The 21568-nt window shown below is 45.2% G+C and overlaps 1 protein-coding gene across 9 annotated transcripts in view; it reads right to left on the minus strand.

Annotated features, from left to right (window-relative positions):
* LOC106582030 (DNA-binding protein SATB1) overlaps positions 1–21568 on the minus strand; it is a 58802-nt gene that overhangs the window by 11223 nt on the left and 26011 nt on the right. For 4 of the 9 annotated variants that reach the window (XM_014164707.2, XM_014164738.2, XM_014164704.2 and 1 more), the window contains exons 6-11: positions 19121–19232; positions 15063–15140; positions 12376–12875; positions 10564–10791; positions 8523–8597; positions 7871–8101 (exon numbers count right to left, since the gene is read on the minus strand). In XM_014164707.2, the coding sequence (XP_014020182.2) occupies positions 7871–8101; positions 8523–8597; positions 10564–10791; positions 12376–12875; positions 15063–15140; positions 19121–19232 (1224 nt within the window). The remainder of the gene's footprint in view (positions 1–7870; positions 8102–8522; positions 8598–10563; positions 10792–12375; positions 12876–15062; positions 15141–19120; positions 19233–21568) is intronic. The other 5 variants (XM_014164722.2, XM_045703283.1, XM_014164730.2 and 2 more) reach the window with 4 other exon arrangements.

Here is a 21568-nt window from a genome sequence, read left to right on the forward strand (position 1 = left end):
TTCATTTAATTGGACATGATTTGTAAAGGCACACACGTGTCTATATAAGGTCCCACAGTTGACAGTGTATGTCAGAGCAAAAACCAAGCCGTGAGATTGAAGAAATTGTCCGTAGAGATCCAAGATAGGATTGTGTCGAGGCACAGATCTGGGGAAGGGTATCAAAAAAATGCTGCAGCATTGAAGGTCCCCAAGAACACCCTGGGCTTCCTAGAGCTGGTCGCCCGGCCAAACTGAGCAGTCGGGTGAGAAGGGCCTTGGTCAAGGAGGTGACCAAGAACCTGATGGTCACTCTGACAGAGCTCTAGAGTTCCTCTGTGGAGCTGGGATAACCTTCCAGAAGGACAACCATGTCTGCAGCACTCCACCAATCAGGCTTTTATGGTAGAGTGGCCAGACAGAAGCCACTCCTCAGTAAAAGGCACATGACAGACCGCTTGGAGTTTGCCAAAAGGCACCTAAAGGACTCTCAGACCATGAGAAACAAGATTATCTGGTCTGATGAAACCAAGATTGAACTCTTTGGCCTGAATGCTAAGCTTCACGTCTGGAGGAAACCTGGCACCATCCCTACGGTGAAGCATGGTGGTGGCATCATCATGCAGTGGGGATGTTTTTCCAGAGGCAGGGACTGGGAAACTAGTCAGAATCGAGGCAAAGATGAATGGAGCAAAGTATAGAGAGATCGTTGGTGAAAATCTGCCCCAGACCGCTGAGGAAAGTTCACCTTCCTACAGGACAATGACCCTAAGCACATAAGGCAGTAACGTAATAAAATGTGAAAAACATCCAAGGGACCTGAATACTTTCCGAAGGCACTGTATGCACTTATTGATGAAGGCCGTGACTGTTGTGGTAAACTCCTCAATGTAAGTATACAGCTATTATGTTTTGTAATTGTTTTCAGGATTCACCTGAAGTAATTGGTAACACAAGTAGAGTGAACCGTGAAAGAGCTCATGCAGATGTCTATGTGCACCACTGCATTATTTCCACTTGATAGAGCTCAGGTCCTGGGCTTTACTCACTGATCCTGCAGGGGATTGTTCTGCACATGGTAATACATGGTAATACTCTTGACTGCTCATAACTCAACCATCTGACTCCCTGCAATAGAACTCATTGGACTGGGGCCTGACTGTCCACGAGCATTTGTGCCGTAGAACGAATCTATCAATTAACACTCTTTAGAAACAACAAATTAAAAGTGATGATTTGTTTTGAAGGATTTGTACACAAAACAATCCAGTCAAATTGTGACTCCTTAGTAGGAAATATATTGCTCAACAGAATACAATGTCATCTTTAAATCTCTTATTTTGGACATTTATACAGAGTTTAACCTGTAGCTACATAAAAACATGCATTAATGTCTTGTCAAAGTGGAATTTCTTCCAATCAGTTGCCAGATTGGTTACCTAACCCCTTTTGCAGGAGTGTCAAGAGTAGAGTATGCATACATACCCACATCTGCTCAATCTGAAACAAACAAGGCAACCTGTTTCCCTGCATTCGTTTTCAAATTGCAACATGGAAAGTCTTGACCGACACATTTCAGACCCGCAGTGGAAGATATATGATGTCAAAGACACCAACTGGGAAACATGTGATATCAGCGTTTACTGAGTGAAAGGTCATGCCCTCTCGCATCACAATGCGCCAGTTGTCAACAATAGCAGACTCGAAAATCTCCATTGCACATATGCTGCGGAGTGAAAGCATGATTGTGCTGGAAATGTTCTCTTTCTCAGCATTTACTCTCAGAACAATGGCAATTGGTTCATCGTCACAGAATGTCGCAGTTGCAGTATGAATTCCTAAAACGGGAACACTTAGAACTGGGACAGAATGACCAGAGCAGGTCAATAAAATGTAAAAACCCTCAAATACAGAACTTGACACATCTGTGCTCTGCTCTGCCAGGCTACAAAATGACAAAACAAATCACTATGTTGTATGCCGGGTCTCTTTGTCAAACATTAGGAGGCATGTTCAGTTGACTGTGGAAAAAATGTATCAAGCTATTCCGGTTTTGATAACTATTAAACACAGAGAGAGAGTCCAGTAAAATCTCTTCAACATTATAGTATCCCTCTGTTTACATCTTCGATGGAGTCTACAACAGTACTGAGGCAGCTACAGAAACAGGAGAACAAGTAAGAGAGTGAATGAATGCACAAAGGACCACCAACTCACAAAAGAGGAAGAGAGAAGAAGAACGTTTCAGAGCTAAACAGCATCTGAATATGGAACACACCAATCACCTACGAGGAGTGTGATTCCATCAATTATAAGCACTTGATTGAGATTTAATTCAAAGCTGGAGTTTAATTGCTAATATCAGAGCATAATTAAGCTGATAAATCATGGCTGATCTTAGTGAATTATGGATTAAAATAGCAGAAAACCTGCAAATTGTGTATGTCAGCTAACAGCTAAAGCCACATCTGTAATTGGTCTACAAGTCTGCTTTCAGATGGAAGGGACTGTTACATTTGTTCAAATCTCCAAATAGGGTCTCAATGAATGATATGTATGAGATGGGAGGACGTCTTAACCCTCTGTATGAAATGAGAACCGGTGTGGAAAGTCATAGCTATACAGTGTGAGAAGTCTACTTTGTGGCATCATGTGCGTAGTAAGAGAGAGGAGAGAGACAGGGTCTGGAGAGAGGAGAGAGACAGGCTCTGAAGAGAAACAAGTAGAAGGAGAGAGAGAGAGAGAGAGAGAGAGAGAGAGAAATAGAAAGCAGGAGTACACAAGCACTCGAATAGGTCCTAATGTCTCCCCAAGCAATTCCCCTCTCTCTCTCCCTCTCTCTCTTCGCTCTCCCCTCTCTCTCTCTCTCTCTCTCTCTCTCTCTCACACACACACACACACAGACTAACACATCCCCACACTGCATCTGCCGGAGCTAGTGGCTGTAGTTAAATTGAAATATTTCCCGGCGTGTGTCAGAAGCATGCAGAATGGTAATTATGACAGATCTGATTAGGCGGGCCGAGTCGGGCGGCTCCGGGCTGCAGGTGCGACCTTGTGCATTCCTGCGTGTGTAAATAAAATTAATTACAAGCGTGGGGGCGCGCGGCGCGTGACATCGGTGCGCACGGGGGTGACTCCCACAGGGGGCACCCTAATGGAATATTTTCCCCGAGTCTAATAATACAGTTGGTATTGACTTGAGGTAATTAGGGGGATCATTAAAGCGCTTTTCCCGGCGTATTTGCCTGCCTGATCAGATTAGCCAGAATGGGCCTCAGAACAAGCCCTGTGTGGTCTGTCAGAGGAGATAGTGGGAAAGGGCTGGAGCTGGAGCGAGGCTCTCCCTACACTGTTAGCCCAGCCTGGGAAGGAGAAGCAACGGGGGCGTGGAGGGTGAGAGCTGCCTCAGACTTGGGACAGCGGGGGGCAAATGTCGGGGAGTGGAATGTGGGGATGGAGGTAGGTACAGTAGGTGTGGTGGAGGTGGGCAAAAGGGTAGAGAGAGAGAGTGTGTGTGTGTGTGTGTGTGTGTGTGTGTGTGTGTGTGTGTGTGTGTGTGTGTGTGTGTGTGTGTGTGTGTGTGTGTGTGTGTGTGTGTGTGTGTGAGAGAGAGAGAGAGAGAGAGAGAGAGAGAGAGAGAGAGAGACAGTAGAGAGGTATGTGCATGCTCAGTGGGGGGGGGAGTTAGAGGTGGTTGATGAACTGAGAGGCAGTGGGTTAGATGCTGGTGGGGATTCCTCTGTCCATTAAACAATTACAAAAATGCTCATTTCAGAGGGAGGAGAAGGAACTGCCTTTTGCGAGATAATTCATACACTAAATTAATTATTCAGACATCTGGGTCTCCGGTTCAAGAAATGGTCTCTTTAATAATATAGAGGATCTGCCACCGTTTCCCCGGCAACCTAATAACCAAGCAACCGGATAAATAAATAAATCAATTAATAAACAGTCATGGCCTTTATTTCCCTTTTGGTGATGCTCTCTCATTTCTAATCTGCCTCAGCTTCGCAGGGAGACAATCTGGAGTCTGTAAACAAACAATGGAGATATTCTGTTGGCCGTTGCACCACAAAAACAGTTTCCCAAGTGAAACTTTGGGAGGTGGTTTATAACTTCACTCTGGATCAGCCCTATAACCGCACCTCAGTCATATTATCCATGAAGGAAAAACACTCAAGTTATAAACCCCTCACATTTTTTATCTTTAGGGTCATGACTCATGGTGTAGGTGGTCATGCCCAGTTTCTCCCTAGGCTCTTCCTGCTTCAGAAGATCAGATATTATTCAATTCTGTCAAAGCAGTGAGTCTACGTTCCAAATGTCATCTCCCGTAACATCTGCCCCTTAGACTCAGCAGAGAGAGGAACCCAACATTTCTGGTGAGAATTGATTGACAGGTTTGGTAGGATGGGAGGGATCCATGCATGAGTATTAAGGAGGTGGTTGGGCCATATGAGTGGGATGGATGTACAGCGTTCAAGCTGTCCCAGTCAAAAACAACAACACAGATTCCACTAACCCAGGATATGAATCATTTCAGAAATTATAGGCAGGGGGGGGGCAAGTCCAGTAATTCCACCACCCTCCTCCTCCCCTCTCCCACTCTCCACCTTTCCACTCCAGACCAGCTAGGCAGTCAGTGTCCCTCCCCCCCCGGAGAGCTCCGTGCCAGGCGGGCGCAGGGTGACAGATGGCACACACCAGCCCCCCCTGCACCAACCCCCTGCCTCCCCCCCTCACCCCTGGTGGCGCAGCGGCGGACCAGATCAGTGCCATTCTGTCTCATTAGAGCCTGGCTAATTAGCGTAGCCTCTTCCAGGGGAGAGAGAGAACGAGTGACAGAGAGAGAGAGGGAGAGAGAGATAGGCGCTTGGTGGTGGCGTTTCTTGTTTGTATTCCACTGGTCACTCTGTGTGTGTGTGTATTGGGGGGTATGAGAGCTAGCCCTGTGGCGCAGGGGCTCCCGGATCGCTTGTTGTGTGACAGCAGGGACTCTGATACAGACAATCACAGCTCCCTCTCAGGATGTGTGTCAGGCAGTTTAGACACCAAAGCCATGTCAGTGGCTCCCCACGGCTAGCCTCCCACCGCTAGCCTCCCATCGCTAGCTTCCGCTCCTTTAGCAGCCAACAACATACAGCTAGCTTAACACCCTCTCTGTTAGCCTAGCCAATACGGATAGCCTCCGTTTCACTAGCTAAAACAGATAGCTAGCTAGCTACCACCTCCACCGGTGCAGCTTTGTTAGCAGTGACAAGGGCTCTCATCAAAATCTAGCATCCATCTCTTCGAACGCTATAACTAAAGGGGCGTCTCCTAATGCTAGCTGCGGATTCTGGCGGCATTGTCTCCTGTAGCTGGCTTCAAACCAATAGGCTACATCATCAACAAACACTACCTCAATACTATAGTTACCCTCTAACAACCTGCTCAAACTAGTATACAGTACATCTCTCACAGCTGAATGTTGGCTCAACTTTGAATTCGATAAGAATTAAATTTGATAAAAAATGAAATATGAAGGGTTATTGGATTCTATCATAATGTAATGTATAGCTGTACAAATCAATCAAAATAGGCTGTAGTCTCAAGATATACTGTAGGCTGCATGACTGAACTTGATGTCAACCAGCTGCGGAATGGAGATTTTCAATTGTACTTACTCACTGCACCGAAAATGTTGAGGTTAAAAAGGTGATTGAAATGCTACTGTGAATATGAGAGAGAGACCTACCAGTTAAAGACTGGCAGAACGAGAGGTCTGCTGTGGTTACGAGCCCTGAGAGGGGACGGGATGGCTGTCTTCCAAACCCCATCCCCCACGCAAACACACACACACACACACACACACACACACACACACACACACACACACACACACACACACACACACACACAGTGTAAGCCAATCTCTAAACTCCTGCTTAGAGCTCTCCCACTCAGGGGACCACCACTGCTCACACCCTCTCCCATTCCACAGCCCCCTGCTCCCCTTCTCAGATCTCCTCCCCTCTTCTCCCCGCTCCTCCTTTCCCCTCCTCTCCTCGTTCTATCTATCTTTCACAGGGGCAGGACTAGACGAGACAAACACACACACAGACACACACAATAGCTGCCTGAGCCAAGCTCTCCTGTCCTCCAACCCCCCAACATTCGCCAGCTCTTTCAGGGTGGTGGGTTACATACATGCGAGCGGCGTGCGACCACCGAGAATTCCTGCAATGTGCCGGGGTGGCAGTGGGCAGAGGAGGCACGGCACACCAATCAGACACGCATGTGCCAGCCTCCGTATCGAGACTGAGCCTCCCCCGCCCCCAAACCCCTGTTCCTCCTGCCAGTCTGCACCCCAATGGATGGACCCTTCCTCCACCCCCACCCACCACCACCATCCACCACCACCAGCTCCTCACTCCCTCGCCCTCCAACCCTAGCACCAGCAGCCCCCACTGGGCTAAAGTGCAGAGCCTGGGCCTGGGTCTCTGGTTCTGAGTCTGGGCCTGGTGCGGAGTGGAGCCGCCACTGCCCCCGGTGGTGGTGTGGGCCTGGGCCGGGAGGGGCACCAGCTGCCCGGGGAGCGCCCATTACGAGATGGAGCCAGAGATAAGTGCTCTCCCAGGCCCCCTTTCACAGGCATAATTAGCACACTTCTTATCTGCTGCTCAATTCACATTCACACCCTCCGCCTCCATCACCATGAATGGTGGAGAGGGAGACGAGAGAGAAGATAGAGAGTGAGGGAGAGAGAGAGAGGGAGAGAGAGAGAGAGGGAGAGAGAGAGAGAGGGGGGGGAGAGGGGAAAGACAGTAGAAACCTGTTCACTCACAAATGATAATCTGAGAAAAGATATTTTTTCTCCCCCTCTTCTCTCCTCTCTTCCAAAAAGTCTTTGAACTCCTGAACAAAAACAATGGTTTGTGCATCAAACTGCAATTTGCTAAAACAAAGGTATCTGGCCCTATAATCATCGCAATCAGCGGAAAAAAAACAACCTCCACAGATATTTCCAGATAATTTGGCCCCTGTTTAATCTATTCTCTTTTTCTTCATCAAGTAACAATTGTGGAAACATTTTCAACTGTGCTCCACCGATATATGAAACCTTTAATAATAACGGCTTGCTCCGCATTTCTTTAATTAGTTTTAATAAGAGTTAAACTGATGGTAATTTTGCTCACACAAGCCGGTATTCAACGAGTGGGTTGTTCCCTGGGCGAGATAACAGGCTCCGCTTTAGCTGAGAGTCATTCAGAGCACAGCTAATATAAACAGGTTTGTTTTGTGTTGAAACACTGTCTGCTGTTCGCTAAACCCACAATAAAGGAGACATATGTCATTATGGCGATAAATCACCAGTCGGAGAAGAGAGGAGAGTTGCACAATGTGGCGCTTCAGTTTTTGAACCCCCTAACTGGTGAATGTCTCCAGATCTGGTTTTATATCGTGTTTTATTCTTTTGTTTTCTAATGTTTCATCAACCACACTTGGAAGGAGCCAAAATGTCTCCATGACAAGTTCAGGCATGAAATGAAAATATTAGCTCTGTAAATATTGATGTGTGTATTATATTTCAAGCTGTAACATCCACAGAACTGTAACTAATAGTTTAATAACATACGTTCTCAATAATATAGCCAGACACATTCTTTTCTTCAACATTTTCTTTAAATGTTTAGTGCCAATTTCTCCCAAAATGATACCAGTTTCTCAGTTAACCCTCTTCTACTTCGTGGCAAAGCGAAAAATAATACTTATTGCGTGTGGTGTTGTTCTGCAGGTCTGTGTGTCTGTACCAAAATAGGGCTCTTAGTGGTCTCTGGCCTAAAATTGTATGTTGTGTTTGTACAAAAATGGCAACCAGAGTCTAAGTCATTACATGGGTCTGTACCTGACTCTTGGAGGCGGCCACCTTGGCAAACAGAGCCTGGGACACCTTGGCCCTCTTCATCTCCTGCTGAATCTCGTCATAGATGGAGGAGTTGATGTTGAGGATGCAGCTCTCTGTCTTGCCGTTCCACTCGCTGGGGAGCGGAGAGGCCTTCACCTGGGCAGGGTAAGGAGTGTCAGCAAAAGGGTTGGAAAACAAGGTGATGCTGCCGTGTTTTCTGGATTCGGGGATCTGTCCAGATAGATAAAGGGAGGAAAGTGAACTATGTTTAAAACATGGGAGACAATTTCACATTCAATTATTTCATACATTTCATAATTTGTTTAATTAACTTATATAAGAATATATAAGATAACATATTGATAACACTTTATAATAACTTTTACGAATAAGCATTAATAAACAATTGATCAACTATTAATAAATATGTTTTTATTAATTGAATTACTTATTAATAAGCTATTAAATGTATAACTAAATACTTAATACTAAAATTCTAAATTCTAAAAGTGTTACGAACAAATCATGCTACTATTTACATAAAATGCCATAACATACATTACTACGATAACCATTAATAACAATGTTATTGGAACAGTACAGTAATGGTGAAAGTGTTACAAAGAGATGGTTCATTGTCGTGTTTGCTTACAGGAGAGATGCCCACAGGGATTCTGGGGTTCCAGTCCTCAGGTCTGACGTTGTTACAGTCTTCTCTCCTGGGCTGCTGGGGCAACAGAGACATGTTTGTTTAGTTCCACCCTCAGAAAAGGGATTTAACCAACCACACACACACACACACACACACACACACACACACACACACACACACACACACACACACACACACACACACACATTAGCACAGACAAATGCGCACGCACGCACGCACACACACACACACACACACAACAAACAATTGCTAGGCTGTATCAACACAAAGGTAGTATATTACATGTGCAATGATAACGTTAGTACACTGCAGTCTCATTGATGAAGCTAAACTGATCAGAAATCAGATTGCAGAGAGACACATGGAATTGAATCAACATCATTCCGTGGCTTGTTGTCATTCATATGCAAAGTCCAGAGGAAACCCTTTTAAAACTTGTGTGAATACTGCATTTTTTAAAATATTTTTTTTAACGTGTAGGCAATAATTTCATTACTCAGTATTAATCTTATCAGTTACAAACTTGCCCAAAACAATCAGTAAAAATCTAAAATAAATGTTTAACGCATATGTCTAGACAATAAACGGGGGAGCCATTTTGGTGGTTATGAAAAGATAATGGACCCCAAATTTGTGGTAAACTGGAATGTTTTAAGATTCCTGGGCATCTTTTTAACCATTTATGACTCAGTAGGCGAGGGGTGTCAGTGTGTGAACTGACTACCAACATTTTCCTTTGTAGCTCTAGTTGTTAAGACTAGGACAAGCAGAGACTGGTCAGGGTACTGGAGCCACCCATGGGCACACATGAGAAACATACCGCCACATCATTTTTTAGGAGGCCTATAAAAGCCTCCCTGTCTCTGCTCAATTGCTACCCTGACTGATTTATGTGGCTAACGCATTACTTAATACTCTATAGGAGCTGTCAGTGGGAGTCTGGCATATGTCCAGGCCAGGGCTAGGTCTACCATGATAGGACTCAGTCATATGTGAAGGGAAGAATAGAAAAACGCATATTAGGGCTGATGATCATATGCTACAGTGATGTTTCATGTTCAGCAAGAAGTAAAAAACTGTATAGTAAATTTAGATGTGACCTATCTAGAATAAACCGGTTATAACGAAACGACGAAGTCTGTGTGTCCTGTACTGCCCCATAAAATGTTGCCTTTAGTATACAAACTGAAATCCCATCCCTGGAATTTGACTAACACAATTATTCAATCGAGAAAGGTGTGTGCACCTCATGATCCACATGTTTGAAATGGATGACACTGAAGTAAACAGAATTAGGGCCTGAACAGAGGTAGGTCTGATAGCAGAAATATGGTTGAGTTTGGTCAATGTGTCGTTGTACGAGGGATATCTCTCTCTCGCTTTCTCTCTCTCACTCTGTCTCCCTCTCTGTGTCTGTCTCTCTCCCTCTATCGGCTCTCTCTCCCTTTTTCCATGTCCAGCTTTCACAGTCAACTGACTGCTGAGGAAGACCTGTGAACTGCAAAGTGTCCTTTTCCTAGTTTAAAACCACTGGTTCAGAGTCTGATTCTTCCCTTTCCTTCCAGTTTTGTAAGGACGGCCACTGCGATCTGGCCATGCAGTCAAAAGGGCCTCCCTGTTTGGCCAATGGGTGGCACAGGGACATTCTCTCTCTCCCAAATAAAAGGCAGTCTTTAGTCCGAGGCTGAACAGAGGAGGTCTTTGTCTGGCTCTCTCCGCCCCAGACACACTCGACCGCACTCAAAATGTGCTTAAGTGGAAAAGTTGCCACATACCTGTCCAATAAAGGACTTTGATTGTGGGAGAGACAGTGGAGAGCTGGTGTCAGGCAGTTGAATGAGGAAGTGACTGACTGACAAACTGGGGGAGATTCACTAATCCACAGAACTTGTCGTCATTGAGTTGCTTCCTATTTTAAGAGTGGGGTGGGTAGTGGCACTTGCTGTACAACTTAAGGTCAAAATAAATGCGTTGGTTTGTGTGTTTGTGTCCACTCTCCTCTGTCTGTGTGTATGCTTGCCTGTTCGTTCCATACCTGCACTGGCCGGGTGGGCGGGGTGCTGATGAGTGGCGCAGGCCCCATGGCCGAGGCAGCCGTCAGGCTCCTTTCCCTCTCGTCCTGGTAGATACGGTCTCGCTCGGCCTCGGGCAGCTGCAGGAAGTTCTGCATGGCCCGCAGGTTGACCAGCAGAGACTGGCTGGCCGTCTTAGGATCCTCCTCTTTACGCAGGATCTCAGACAACAGGCCCTGGGAGGAAGAGTGGGAGAGGGAGGGAGAGAGAGAGAGAGAGAGAGAGATGCCCTATTTTTAAGCACTGAGAAGACTCATACATTGACATCCCTACAGGAACTTCATGTCCGTTGTGAACATTCTATTTCTACTCGTAAACTCTCCCAGACCCAGAGGATAATGTAACTATTACAGCACATCGACTCAGTGAGCATCAGCGTAGCAATCAGTGTATCCGCTGTTCCTTTTCAATAGCTATGAATCCTGTCATTACGGGAATCACTGTATTATCAGGACTGTGTGACTGAGGCTTTTCATCCGCCGTTGGACACACACTGAGTGATCCATTTTCAGCTTCTCTTCTTCAATAGGTGTGTGATTTGGAAATAAACAAAATGATTTTGTAATAAACAACTTGACGTCAGTTCTGTTGATAATTACACCAGCTACCGGAGATAGAACTAGTGGCTCCGCTGTTTAACTAATGGTATGGTCGTTTAAGAAAATACATTGTGCTTGTGACTTAGTGAAACCCTAAAGAACAATGGAATAAATGAGCTTTATGACGGAGCCAAGTATGTATAACTAGATAGAGGTATCAACTCTGAACGGGGAGACAAGCTTTCATACTGACATTGAGTGCATGTCACAGGTATTCTGAAGATTGTGCGAGAATGTGTGTGTGTGTGTGGGCATGTGTGTGTGTTATGTGTTTGCGTACATGCGCGTGTGTGTGCAACTGTGTGTGTGCAGGCTTGTATGTTTATTACGCCCGGCCATCAACCCTTTCCGTTAATCTCCCCAGTCAATCGGCCACTTCTACAAAAAAGGGCCGGCGAGCTCCTGTGCGTCCGCCCCGCCCCGCGTAGACACCATCACACCCGTTATTAACACGAACGGCAGAAACAGGAAGAGAAAAAGGCACATTACTAACTCTTCATACCGGCGAGATAAGGCTGAAAGGAGAGAGGCTTGCCAATTTGCACAAAAACACCACTGTCTGCTTGCTATCCACTTAACTGTTTTTGTGGAGAGAGCGTCAGTACGCACTGATTCCAATAGATTCTTATCAAGAGATTTCGCACACAACTTCAAAGTGGCGTTGGAGTAATGAGGTTTGCTGCCACCTCCCCCCAAAATATGCAGAACATCTTAAGACATTATCTCTGTCAGGGTCCTGCTGCGCTGCCTGCCTGTGAAGTGAAATCACATGTCTTAGCGGAGGGAGCACAAGCCGTGACCGCGCCTGGTGCTCTGACGTTGCGGCTTGCCAGGTGTACGGTAGCTTTTAAATTGTTGTTGTTGTGGTGCTAGGTTGTTGTAAGTGGTTATAAGATGAACTGTTTTGATGATGGCCTTCGATAAGAATGCAGAGTTTGACTTTGAGGCACTACAACTCAAAACAATTCTGTCCTTGTGACAGATGTGTCAGAGCGCTTTGTCAGAGTGCTTTGGGGAAAGGCAAGAATTGTGTATTTTTGAATTTTCAGTTCTGGTAGCACATAATACTATCCTGAGATGTTGTGATCTTTCCCTAAATCTCCTATTGGCATCAATGGGTGATTTATGCCAAAGTCAGTGTTAAAGTCTGCCCCTCCTCACCTGGGTCCTGTTGAAAGCCACGCGGGCGAACACGGCTTGGGAGATGCCGGCCCTCTTCAGCTCGTCCCTCACCCACTGGTATATCTCCATGGACACCTCGGTGTTGCTGGCTACCTGGGGCTCCAGGGGCTTGGTCAGGGCGTTTCGGTTGACCGGCGGGTGGTTGAGGTACTGCTGCGACAGCGACTGCTGTGCCAGGAGCCGGTTTACGGCATACTGCTGGTTGAGAATCTGGGCCATGACCAGCTGCTGGTTCACCAGCTGGGGGCTAATGGGGGTGGACACTAGGCCTGGGTGGTGCAGGCCGGGGGGGAGCTGAGCCGGGCGGCCGGGGTTCTGGCCCCCACCGTGGGAGGGAGGGGGCAGGGGGGGCACCGGGGAGGAGGGAGGCTGCTCGGCCGTGTTGCCCGGGATGGGCTGCTGGGAGAAGGTCAGATGGTTGTGGTTGTGGTTGTGGTTGGGGCCCGGAGGGGAGTGGTCGGACAGGCCGTCCATGTCTGCTGGAGGAGGGGGACGAGAGGGGAGGGAGGGGGAGAGGAGAGAGAGCGTCAATTTAAACACTTTGAATACTGGCTGAAGAGTACAGCAGAAAATGTCCAGACAGAATATACCAATGCACACTGTCCAACCTACTCAGATGAGAAAACAGACTTTGAAATTGAAAACAGTGCATCAGGCTAAATCTCTAAGCAACAAAACTTTACAGCCTCTGAACAAACCTGTGTCCCTGTGATAAGACATAGCTGTTCAGACACTTGCCTGTCTAAAAATCCCCAGCCTAGATTCAGGCCCCAGATAAAGGGCCTCAGTGTGCGACCTGCAGGCAGCCCCCAGAGCCTTGGCAGCTCCCGAAATTAGTTTATAACGTCCATGGCCCAATCATGTGAGCAATAAAAACAAGTGTGTGTGTGTGCACGTATGTTTGTGTGTGTGTGTGTATGTCTGCACATACTGGGAGACAGATAATCCCTGAATCGCTCTTTATGTCCCTAATTCTAAAACAAGGTACGGAAGCTAGCCAATATGACATTTTTGGGGACGGCCTAAATATAACCCCAGGGAGGGGAGAGAGAAGAGAGAGAAAAGAGAAAGAGAGAGAAAAGAGAGAGAGAGAGAGAAAAGACAGAGAGAGAGAGAGAGAGAGAGAGAGAGAGAGAGAGAGAGAGAGAGAGAGAGAGAGAGAGAGAGAGAGAGAGAGAGAGGCTCTACAGTATAAGAAGCATCCTAGACATGACCTCTTCCATACGGCAGCCTGTTCGGGCCTAAGGAAAAATGAATGTACTATTTATGGTGTCTCTCTCATTTTGGGAATATTTAAGTCCATAATGACTGCTTGTGAGTATTTTGAGCTCTGTCTAAATTACATGTCTGTGGATGAAAATAATAATTTTAAAAAATCTAAGGGGATATAAAGTGACTATGAGTGAACGTGAGGTTTCGTCAAACGGGATCTGCTAGAATCTGCTGAGGTTTTCTATCTAAAGAATTCATACAGATTTAATCATTTACATGCACTGAACTTAGAATAGTATCTCTTAAATAATCCATATAGTACCATTTACACCTGGATGTGTGAAACTGCCAACATGGGGCCAAAAAATCCTATTGAATCATATAAATCATATTTCTGAGAGACACCAATTGGTGTTAGGAGGAGAACATTTTCCACAAACTCAATATTTCAGCGGGATATAAAAGATTGAGTGCCTGGAAGAGCTCCAAAAATCCACACAATAATCACAAATATAGCAGCATATTTTCTTAACTGTCAGGAAACACAAATACTGGCCAAGACTGTTCTTTTCAGTATTTGTCGAAACAAATTATTAAGAAAAAGAAAAGTGGTAATAATTACATCTCCCATAATCCTCGGCATTCCCTGGCTGTGATGATTCGCTCTTGTCTCTCTACTCTGTGCTCACACACATTGCTGGGGGGCATGCTCACAAATACACACACACACATACTGAACGCACACAAACACAGCATTTCCATGAAGAAAAAAAAGTGGAAAAAAAGGGGTGGCAGAAAAGCACGGCAGGCCCTGAAGAAAAGGCAGCCACAGAAGCGGGAGTCCTTGTGTGGAATCCAGCTACAAAAGAGCCCCGGATTAAACACACAATGGGAATGGGATGTGGGTTGAGAGAGGGGTAGAGAGAGAGAGAGGGAGGGAGAGAGGGGGAGAGAGAGGGAGAGATGGAGAGAGAGAGAGATGGGGGAGAGAGGGAGCGGGGGGGAGCGAGAGAGAGAGAGCGAGAGGGTTGGGGGGTGTCCAAAAACCCATGGAACTCTGTCTCCTGCTGGATAGGGGGACTGCTCTCACACTTCAACAGAGTAGAGACCACTTTGCTGGGTCCCATAGAGGCAGACTCTGACAGCAGAGACTGTCGACCAGGGCCCTTCAATGTGTTTAACCAGACGCATTTTCAATTACAGACAGTGTCTCGATGTAAGGCAATATAACTACACTGCCCATGGTGGTAGACTAAGTGTATGTTTATGAAACTACAGTGGCACTGAAGCACAAAGGAGAGACTTACACACTCCCTTTTAACAGTGCCCTCTATGCCATCGCTGCCACTCAACGGGCACGCAGTAGGCATCCTTTCATGAATATTAAGGTTGAGAGTGTCGCTGTGGGCGACAAACAGCCACCTGAGGGGTGTGTGTGTAGCCTCGTGACGTACCTAGTGTGTTGGCACGCGGGCTGTCGTGGAGGACACACGTCCCCAGGTAGCCCTCCAGCTGCGAGGGTTGGCGCATGCCTGCACAGACGTGTGGGCAAGACGGGCAAACACACACACACACACACGCACACGCACACACACACATAGAGAGGACAAGACACACAGTGCACAGGTGAAGAGAGAGAAACAGAGGGTTAACAGCCCATACAATCTACATGATACATGACCAAGGGAAGAAAGGGTTAATGTGGACATAAGGGATGCCACAGAGTTGATACCCACTATGCTTCACCTCATATCCCATGTACACATAAATATCACATTCTAAATACACACAGGTCTGCTACTTGAGATCCTACATTCTTTATGTACTCTTCCATAAACCATAAAGAATGTTACATACACTGTGTACATAATTATTAGGCAAGTGAGTATTCTGATCTTATCATTATTTCTATTCATATTTTCAAACTCCAAAACCATATAAACTTGAATGCTTATTGGATTTAATCATTTTCAGGTGATATGTATTTGTGTAATGAGGGAGGGTGTGGCGAAAGTGAATAACACCTTATATGAAGGTGTGCATAATTATTAGGCAGCCTCATTACCTCAGGTAAAATGGGCCAAAAAAGAGATTTAACTGACACTGAAAAGCCAAAAATGTAAAATGCCTTTCAGACGGATGCGACACTCTTTAAATAGCTCAACTATTGAGGCGTGACCACCGGACAATCAAACGAATAGTTGTTTGTTGCAAATAGTCAACTGGGGCGCAAAAAACGCATGGGGAAGAAAAGGCGCAAATTAACTGCAAAAGACTTGAGAAGAATTAAACGTCAAAATACCAGGAACCCATTATCCTCCAGTGCCACTGTATTTCAGAACTGTAACCTACCTGGAGTGTTCAAAAGTACAAGGTGTCAAGTGCTCAGAGACATGGCCAAGGTCAAGAAGACTGAAACAAGACCACCACTGAATAAGATTCACAAGTTGAAGCGTCAAGATTGGGCAAAAAAATACCTGAAGACAAATTTTTCAAAGGTTTTATGGACAGATGAAATGAAAGTGACTCTTGATGGACCAAATTGATGGGCCCGTGGCTGGATCAGTAATGGACACAGGGCACCACTTTCAGTCAGGTGCCAGCAAGGTGAAGGAGGGGTACTGGTATGGGCTGCTATCATTGAGGATGAGGTAGTTGGACCTTTTCGGGTTGAAGATGGACTGAAACTCAACTCCCAAACCTACTGCCAGTTTCTGGAAGATTCTTTTGTCAAACAGTGGTACAGGAAGAAGTCCTCAGCACTCTAGAAGGCCATGATCTTTATGCAGGACAATGCTCCATCACATGCATCCAAGTACTCCACTGCTTGGCTAGCCAGCAAGGGCCTCAAAGATGCCTGAATAACGACCTGGCCCCCTTCCTCACCTGACTTAAATCCTATTGAGAACTTGTGGGCCCTTCTCAAACGTGAGATTTACAGTGATGGAAGACAATACACCTCTTTGAACAGCATTTGGGAGGCTGTGGTTGCTGCTTCAGCGAAAATTGATCGTGAACAGATCAAGAAACTGACAGACTCCATGGATTGAAGGCTCATTTTGAGTTCTTGAAAATAAGGGTGGCTATATTGGTCACTGAATATTTTTGAAAGGCCAAAAATGTTATATAATTGTCATTTTGTGTTACTTATCATTTTGTGTTACACTTACTCTAAAAATTGAGAATCAACAAGTGAGTTGAGAGAAATTATTTTTGTAATTTAGTTGCCTAATAATTCTGCACACTAATAGTTGCCTAATAATTGTGCACACTTATATATTTCCCTGAGAAAGACAAAACTCACTTTTCCTTTGTTAAACATTCAGGTTTGAGGTTCAATAACATTTTGGATTGACTGAGAGCATTGTGTTAAACAATAAAATTAATCCAGAGGAATACAATTTGCCTAATAATTGTGCACGCAGTGTAAAATGTGTGTATGTACACAAGAGGATGGGTAGGGGGCCAGTGGTGTTACGTGTCCATGATCAGAGCAGTGTCCACAGGCAAAACCATGAAAACATTCTGGTCTTATATCTTGACCAGCAAGATTCCTCAGAGGAGGAAGGGGAGGACCACCCTACTCAGTGAATTTCATAAACATTAAAATAGTGAAACATTTAAAAAGTTCTCATTTTTAGATAAAACTGATTAAAATATATGGTTTTGTAATGAAGGTCTAGAGTAGCCTCAACAGCACTCTGTAGGGTAGCACCATGTTGTAGCCAGAGGACAGCTAGCTTCCGCCCTCCTCTGGGTACATTGACTTAAATACAAAAGTTAGGAGGCTCATGGTTCTCACCCCCTTCCATAGACTTACACAGTAATTATGACGACTTCCGGAGGATGTACCTATCAGAGCTCTTGCAGCATTAACTGACATGTTGTCCACCCAAGCAAAGGATCAGAGATTGAATCTAGTACTGAAAGCATAAGCTACAGCTAGCTAGCACTGCAGTGCATAAAATGTGGTGAGTAGTTTACTCAAAGTGAGAGAAAGAAAATAGTTTAACAAATTTAAACAAATTAATTTCGTCAAAAATGTAAGAGAAGCAGCAGAGAAAGAGAGAGCTAGCTATATTTTGTTGTATTTCTTTCACTTTCACTTACTTAGCTAGCTAATGCAGCAAGCTAATTTAGCCTACTCAAACACCTGGCTCAAACAGAGAGGTCAGCCTGTGTAACTGTTAAAGTGCTTGCTGTACACTGTACTGCGTGATTGTAGCAGGTTTACTAATGTTTTAATTCTAGTAGCTATGTTGACTATGACGTTAGCTAATATGGTGACAACGATGTAGGCTGTGTGTAGCAGTTAACGGTTCTGGTATGAAGGTTTGGCTTGGAAAGGTTTTTTCGCCTGGTCACAGACATCTGATGTGTTGTGCACTGAAGTCCACAAGCGAATGGAAAAGGTGAGAGGAGGGGAGTGCATAGATGCGAGAAGGAATTATACAATGAGCAAAGTGATGATGCTGTTTGTATGTGGCTGCTATGAAAGTGAACTGTGTGTGTGGATAATCAGCGGTGTATTCATTCCGCCGATTCTGTTGAAAAAACGTTTCTTAAACGGAAGCAAATGGAACAAAACGGCGACAAATCTACCTGAATCTGTCCAATAGAAACTCTCGTTTGGAACTGTTGGACTAATGATAACACCCTAGATCAGCTAGATGCAAGCAAGAGTGTGCAAGAAGGTATTGAATGTGTCACTGTCTTTCATCTTGATTACTAGTAGCCTAAACCTATCGATGTTACATTGAGCTGGGTGAATGGAATATGAATGACAGTCATCTAATATGCTGTAATAGAAATAAGGCCATGCTCATAAAAAATAAATCCTCCTCCTTAATCTTAAACAGCACCGACCGCCACTGAACTTGAATGTAATCAACATGAGCACTAGCTTGTATAGGAAGGTGGATTTCTACACAATAGGTTGAAACCAATACTCTAAATGACTGTATATTAAACTCTATTAATATGACTGGTATGGTATTTCATGACCAAAACACATCATATAGACAGTATCTGAATTATGTGACCTAATTTCCAAACAGGGACAAGGAGGACTAACTGAGTTATCTAAAATACAAAGCCAGCCGTGTTCTACTTTGACAAGGAAAAACAGATTGATTTCAAACCAGATGATAGCCAGGAAAATCATCCCTATGTCATTTGTAGGTAACTGAAACAGTATTCATAAACAAAGGTCGCAGACCTCAATTTAGTCTGTGATTTGACAGCCATTACTGAATACTAAACTAGATCTGATAAGCAATAATAGATTACTCTGAATGGATTCAGGAAAAACGGTGAAAACATTGTGCACCTGAGCAGTGTACAGGGAAATATCTGAGAAGAGCCATCATTAGATGATGTGATTAAAATGTGTTTAATGTACCAGGAAGAGGGGGGGGGGGGAACATGGGGCAGACATATTGGAATGGTGATTGGGGGGGGTCTGATAAGACAGTGTTGGTGTAACATTTTGCACTCTGTCCATTTTGCTTACCCATCATATCTTTTGTCTTCTTGAAATGTTTATACCAGCGCCCAAATTCCTGACACTTCGCCGCTGACACATTTGCATAGTAAGTGCTGTTCACAATGGAGGAGATCATACTCTGAAAGAGAGAGATTGGTAAAGAGAGAGAAGACCTTCAGGATCCGCAATGTGCACCATGAGGGCATTTATTAACGCTGGTGTGACATGCACTAATACTGTGTTTTCTTGTCAAAATGAATAAAACATTTCGGTGCACAAACAACAATAATCTAGCAAAGACCATTTTTTTTTATCAGTCATGCACAAATCTTGGTCTTGTCTTTCCAAATGTAAAACAAATCAAAATGAAATATAAGAGGTGTGTCCCTTTATAGCAAATGCCACAGAGTTTGAGAGAACCTTTCTGGGAGGAAAGTAAATAATGGGCTTCACTGAATTAGTAGCCTTGTTGATATCAGGGTGTAGTAATACAGTAAAGAGCAGTTTGCTTTCAGAAAGTAAAATAACAAACAGACTATTAAAAGTTAGCATCTGGAAATCAGGCAATGTAAACAGATGAATCTTTTCTTTTTTTCTCTGGCTCTCCACAATATGTTAAAAAACATCTTCAAGAGACATAAGGCTTTTATATCTGTGCCCTCTCGCCTTCTCCACAATTGACTCTACTCTTCCTTATTTATTTCTCGAACGCATTCCTCGCAAACAAGGCGCTGTTTTCTTTTCATTAAATGTTTTAACACCTTCCTGGCCTGCGGGTGAATAGCAGGAGAAATTGTTTTGATTGTTATAAATATTCAAAAGATGAAACCATCTGTTTTCAAATTACAGGTATGGCTTCTTTATCATATCTTTAATATGAGCACTTGGGGACGGGAGGGAACCTTCTGGCACAACAGCACTTCAGTGAACAACGCACGGAGCTGGCAGCAGAGCCGCAGCCTCATCTCCCACTCCTCCTCACCGGAGATGGAAGACGAGGGAGGATTGAGTTTGCTGCTGTGGATCACTATGGACCTGATGCTGAACTCCTGACCTCAACATCACTACACAACCAGCATGCATTACAAGCCCGGTGAATTGCGGAATGATCATTGAGGATGAGTTATTGAGGATCTGACAATTGAGGATCTTCAATAGTGTTAACAGAAAATGGCACATACAGTACAGTATACCAGCTGAACCCAGTCCATATGAATGCACTATTTTGGTGAGTACAGTATAGTCAGAATAGTATTGTGGCATAATGGGAGCTATTCCTTGGGCGTAGCATGTTGCATTTACAGTATCTGGGCGAGGCAGAGCCAGCTATAGCAGGGCCCACCCAAGACACACTGCCTGTGTTCCTCCATCTTTGACACAGATGTTCTAATAAACGGTCCTCATTAATCAGGCATCTCCCTCCATACATCACGCCTCTCACTGGGGCACACACACACACACACAGGCAGGTACACACACACGCAGGCACAGACATGGTACACACATTTGTCAAGGCGTGCAGATAACCACCGCCACCTCGCGCCCACGAAGCCTCTGCCAACCAGCAGCCATCAACAGGTAGTTAGTGGTAGGTACCCGTGGTGTGGCACCAGGATGCTGCTGTCTGACTGCCCTGGGCCCTTTAAGTGATAGCCATCTACAGCACAGGAGCTTATCAGTGTCCCCCGGGAAGTCGCACAGGGCCGTTATCTGCCCCAACTATCTACTCCACTTTCCGTCATGGGAGAGAGACACATGAAAAAGACACGTTGGTAAAAACCTGCCATGGCCTGCAAGCATATGACCACACACACACACACACACACACACACACACACACACACACACACACACACACACACACACACACACACACACACATAAACTAACTAAGACACCGTACACACACCCTTTTCTTGTTCCCTAGCTCTGATTGTGGCTTATATCTCCCCCCCAAACATCTAAAACTAATTACAGTCAATTCCACACCAATTGGGTTAAGCGTCCCCACCCCTCCCCACAAACACATGTACGCACGCATGCGCACACACGCACACATACACACCAATAGGTCCTACCGCTACCTCAGCCACTAGTAGCCTCAGAGCAGAGCCCAGGCTCACAAAGATGGCATTTGATGGCTATTTGCTGCTATGCAACAGGACAGCTGCTCTGTCAGGGCTGCCCAGTGGGGGGGGGGGGGGGGGGCAGAGTGGCGAGGGGGGCCTCTTTTGTTGCCGTAGTTTCAGAGGAGCCTGGGGGTTAAGTTCGCTCCCAGTCACTGAGCCGGCCCTCTCAGAGAGGGTGGTGATGAGGAGAAGGGGGTGGACGGGAGTCAAACTTTTTAGTGAGACCCCATCTACTTTTCCTCTATGGGGGGCATTACATTGGAACTCCATCTGAGCGCAGTCAAATGATATTCCACTGGGAACAATAACAATGGCCACAGTGGTGAATACAGTCTCTTTTCTCTCA

Source organism: Salmo salar, chromosome ssa02, assembly GCF_905237065.1.
Source record: "Salmo salar chromosome ssa02, Ssal_v3.1, whole genome shotgun sequence".
NCBI lineage: Eukaryota > Metazoa > Chordata > Actinopteri > Salmoniformes > Salmonidae > Salmo > Salmo salar.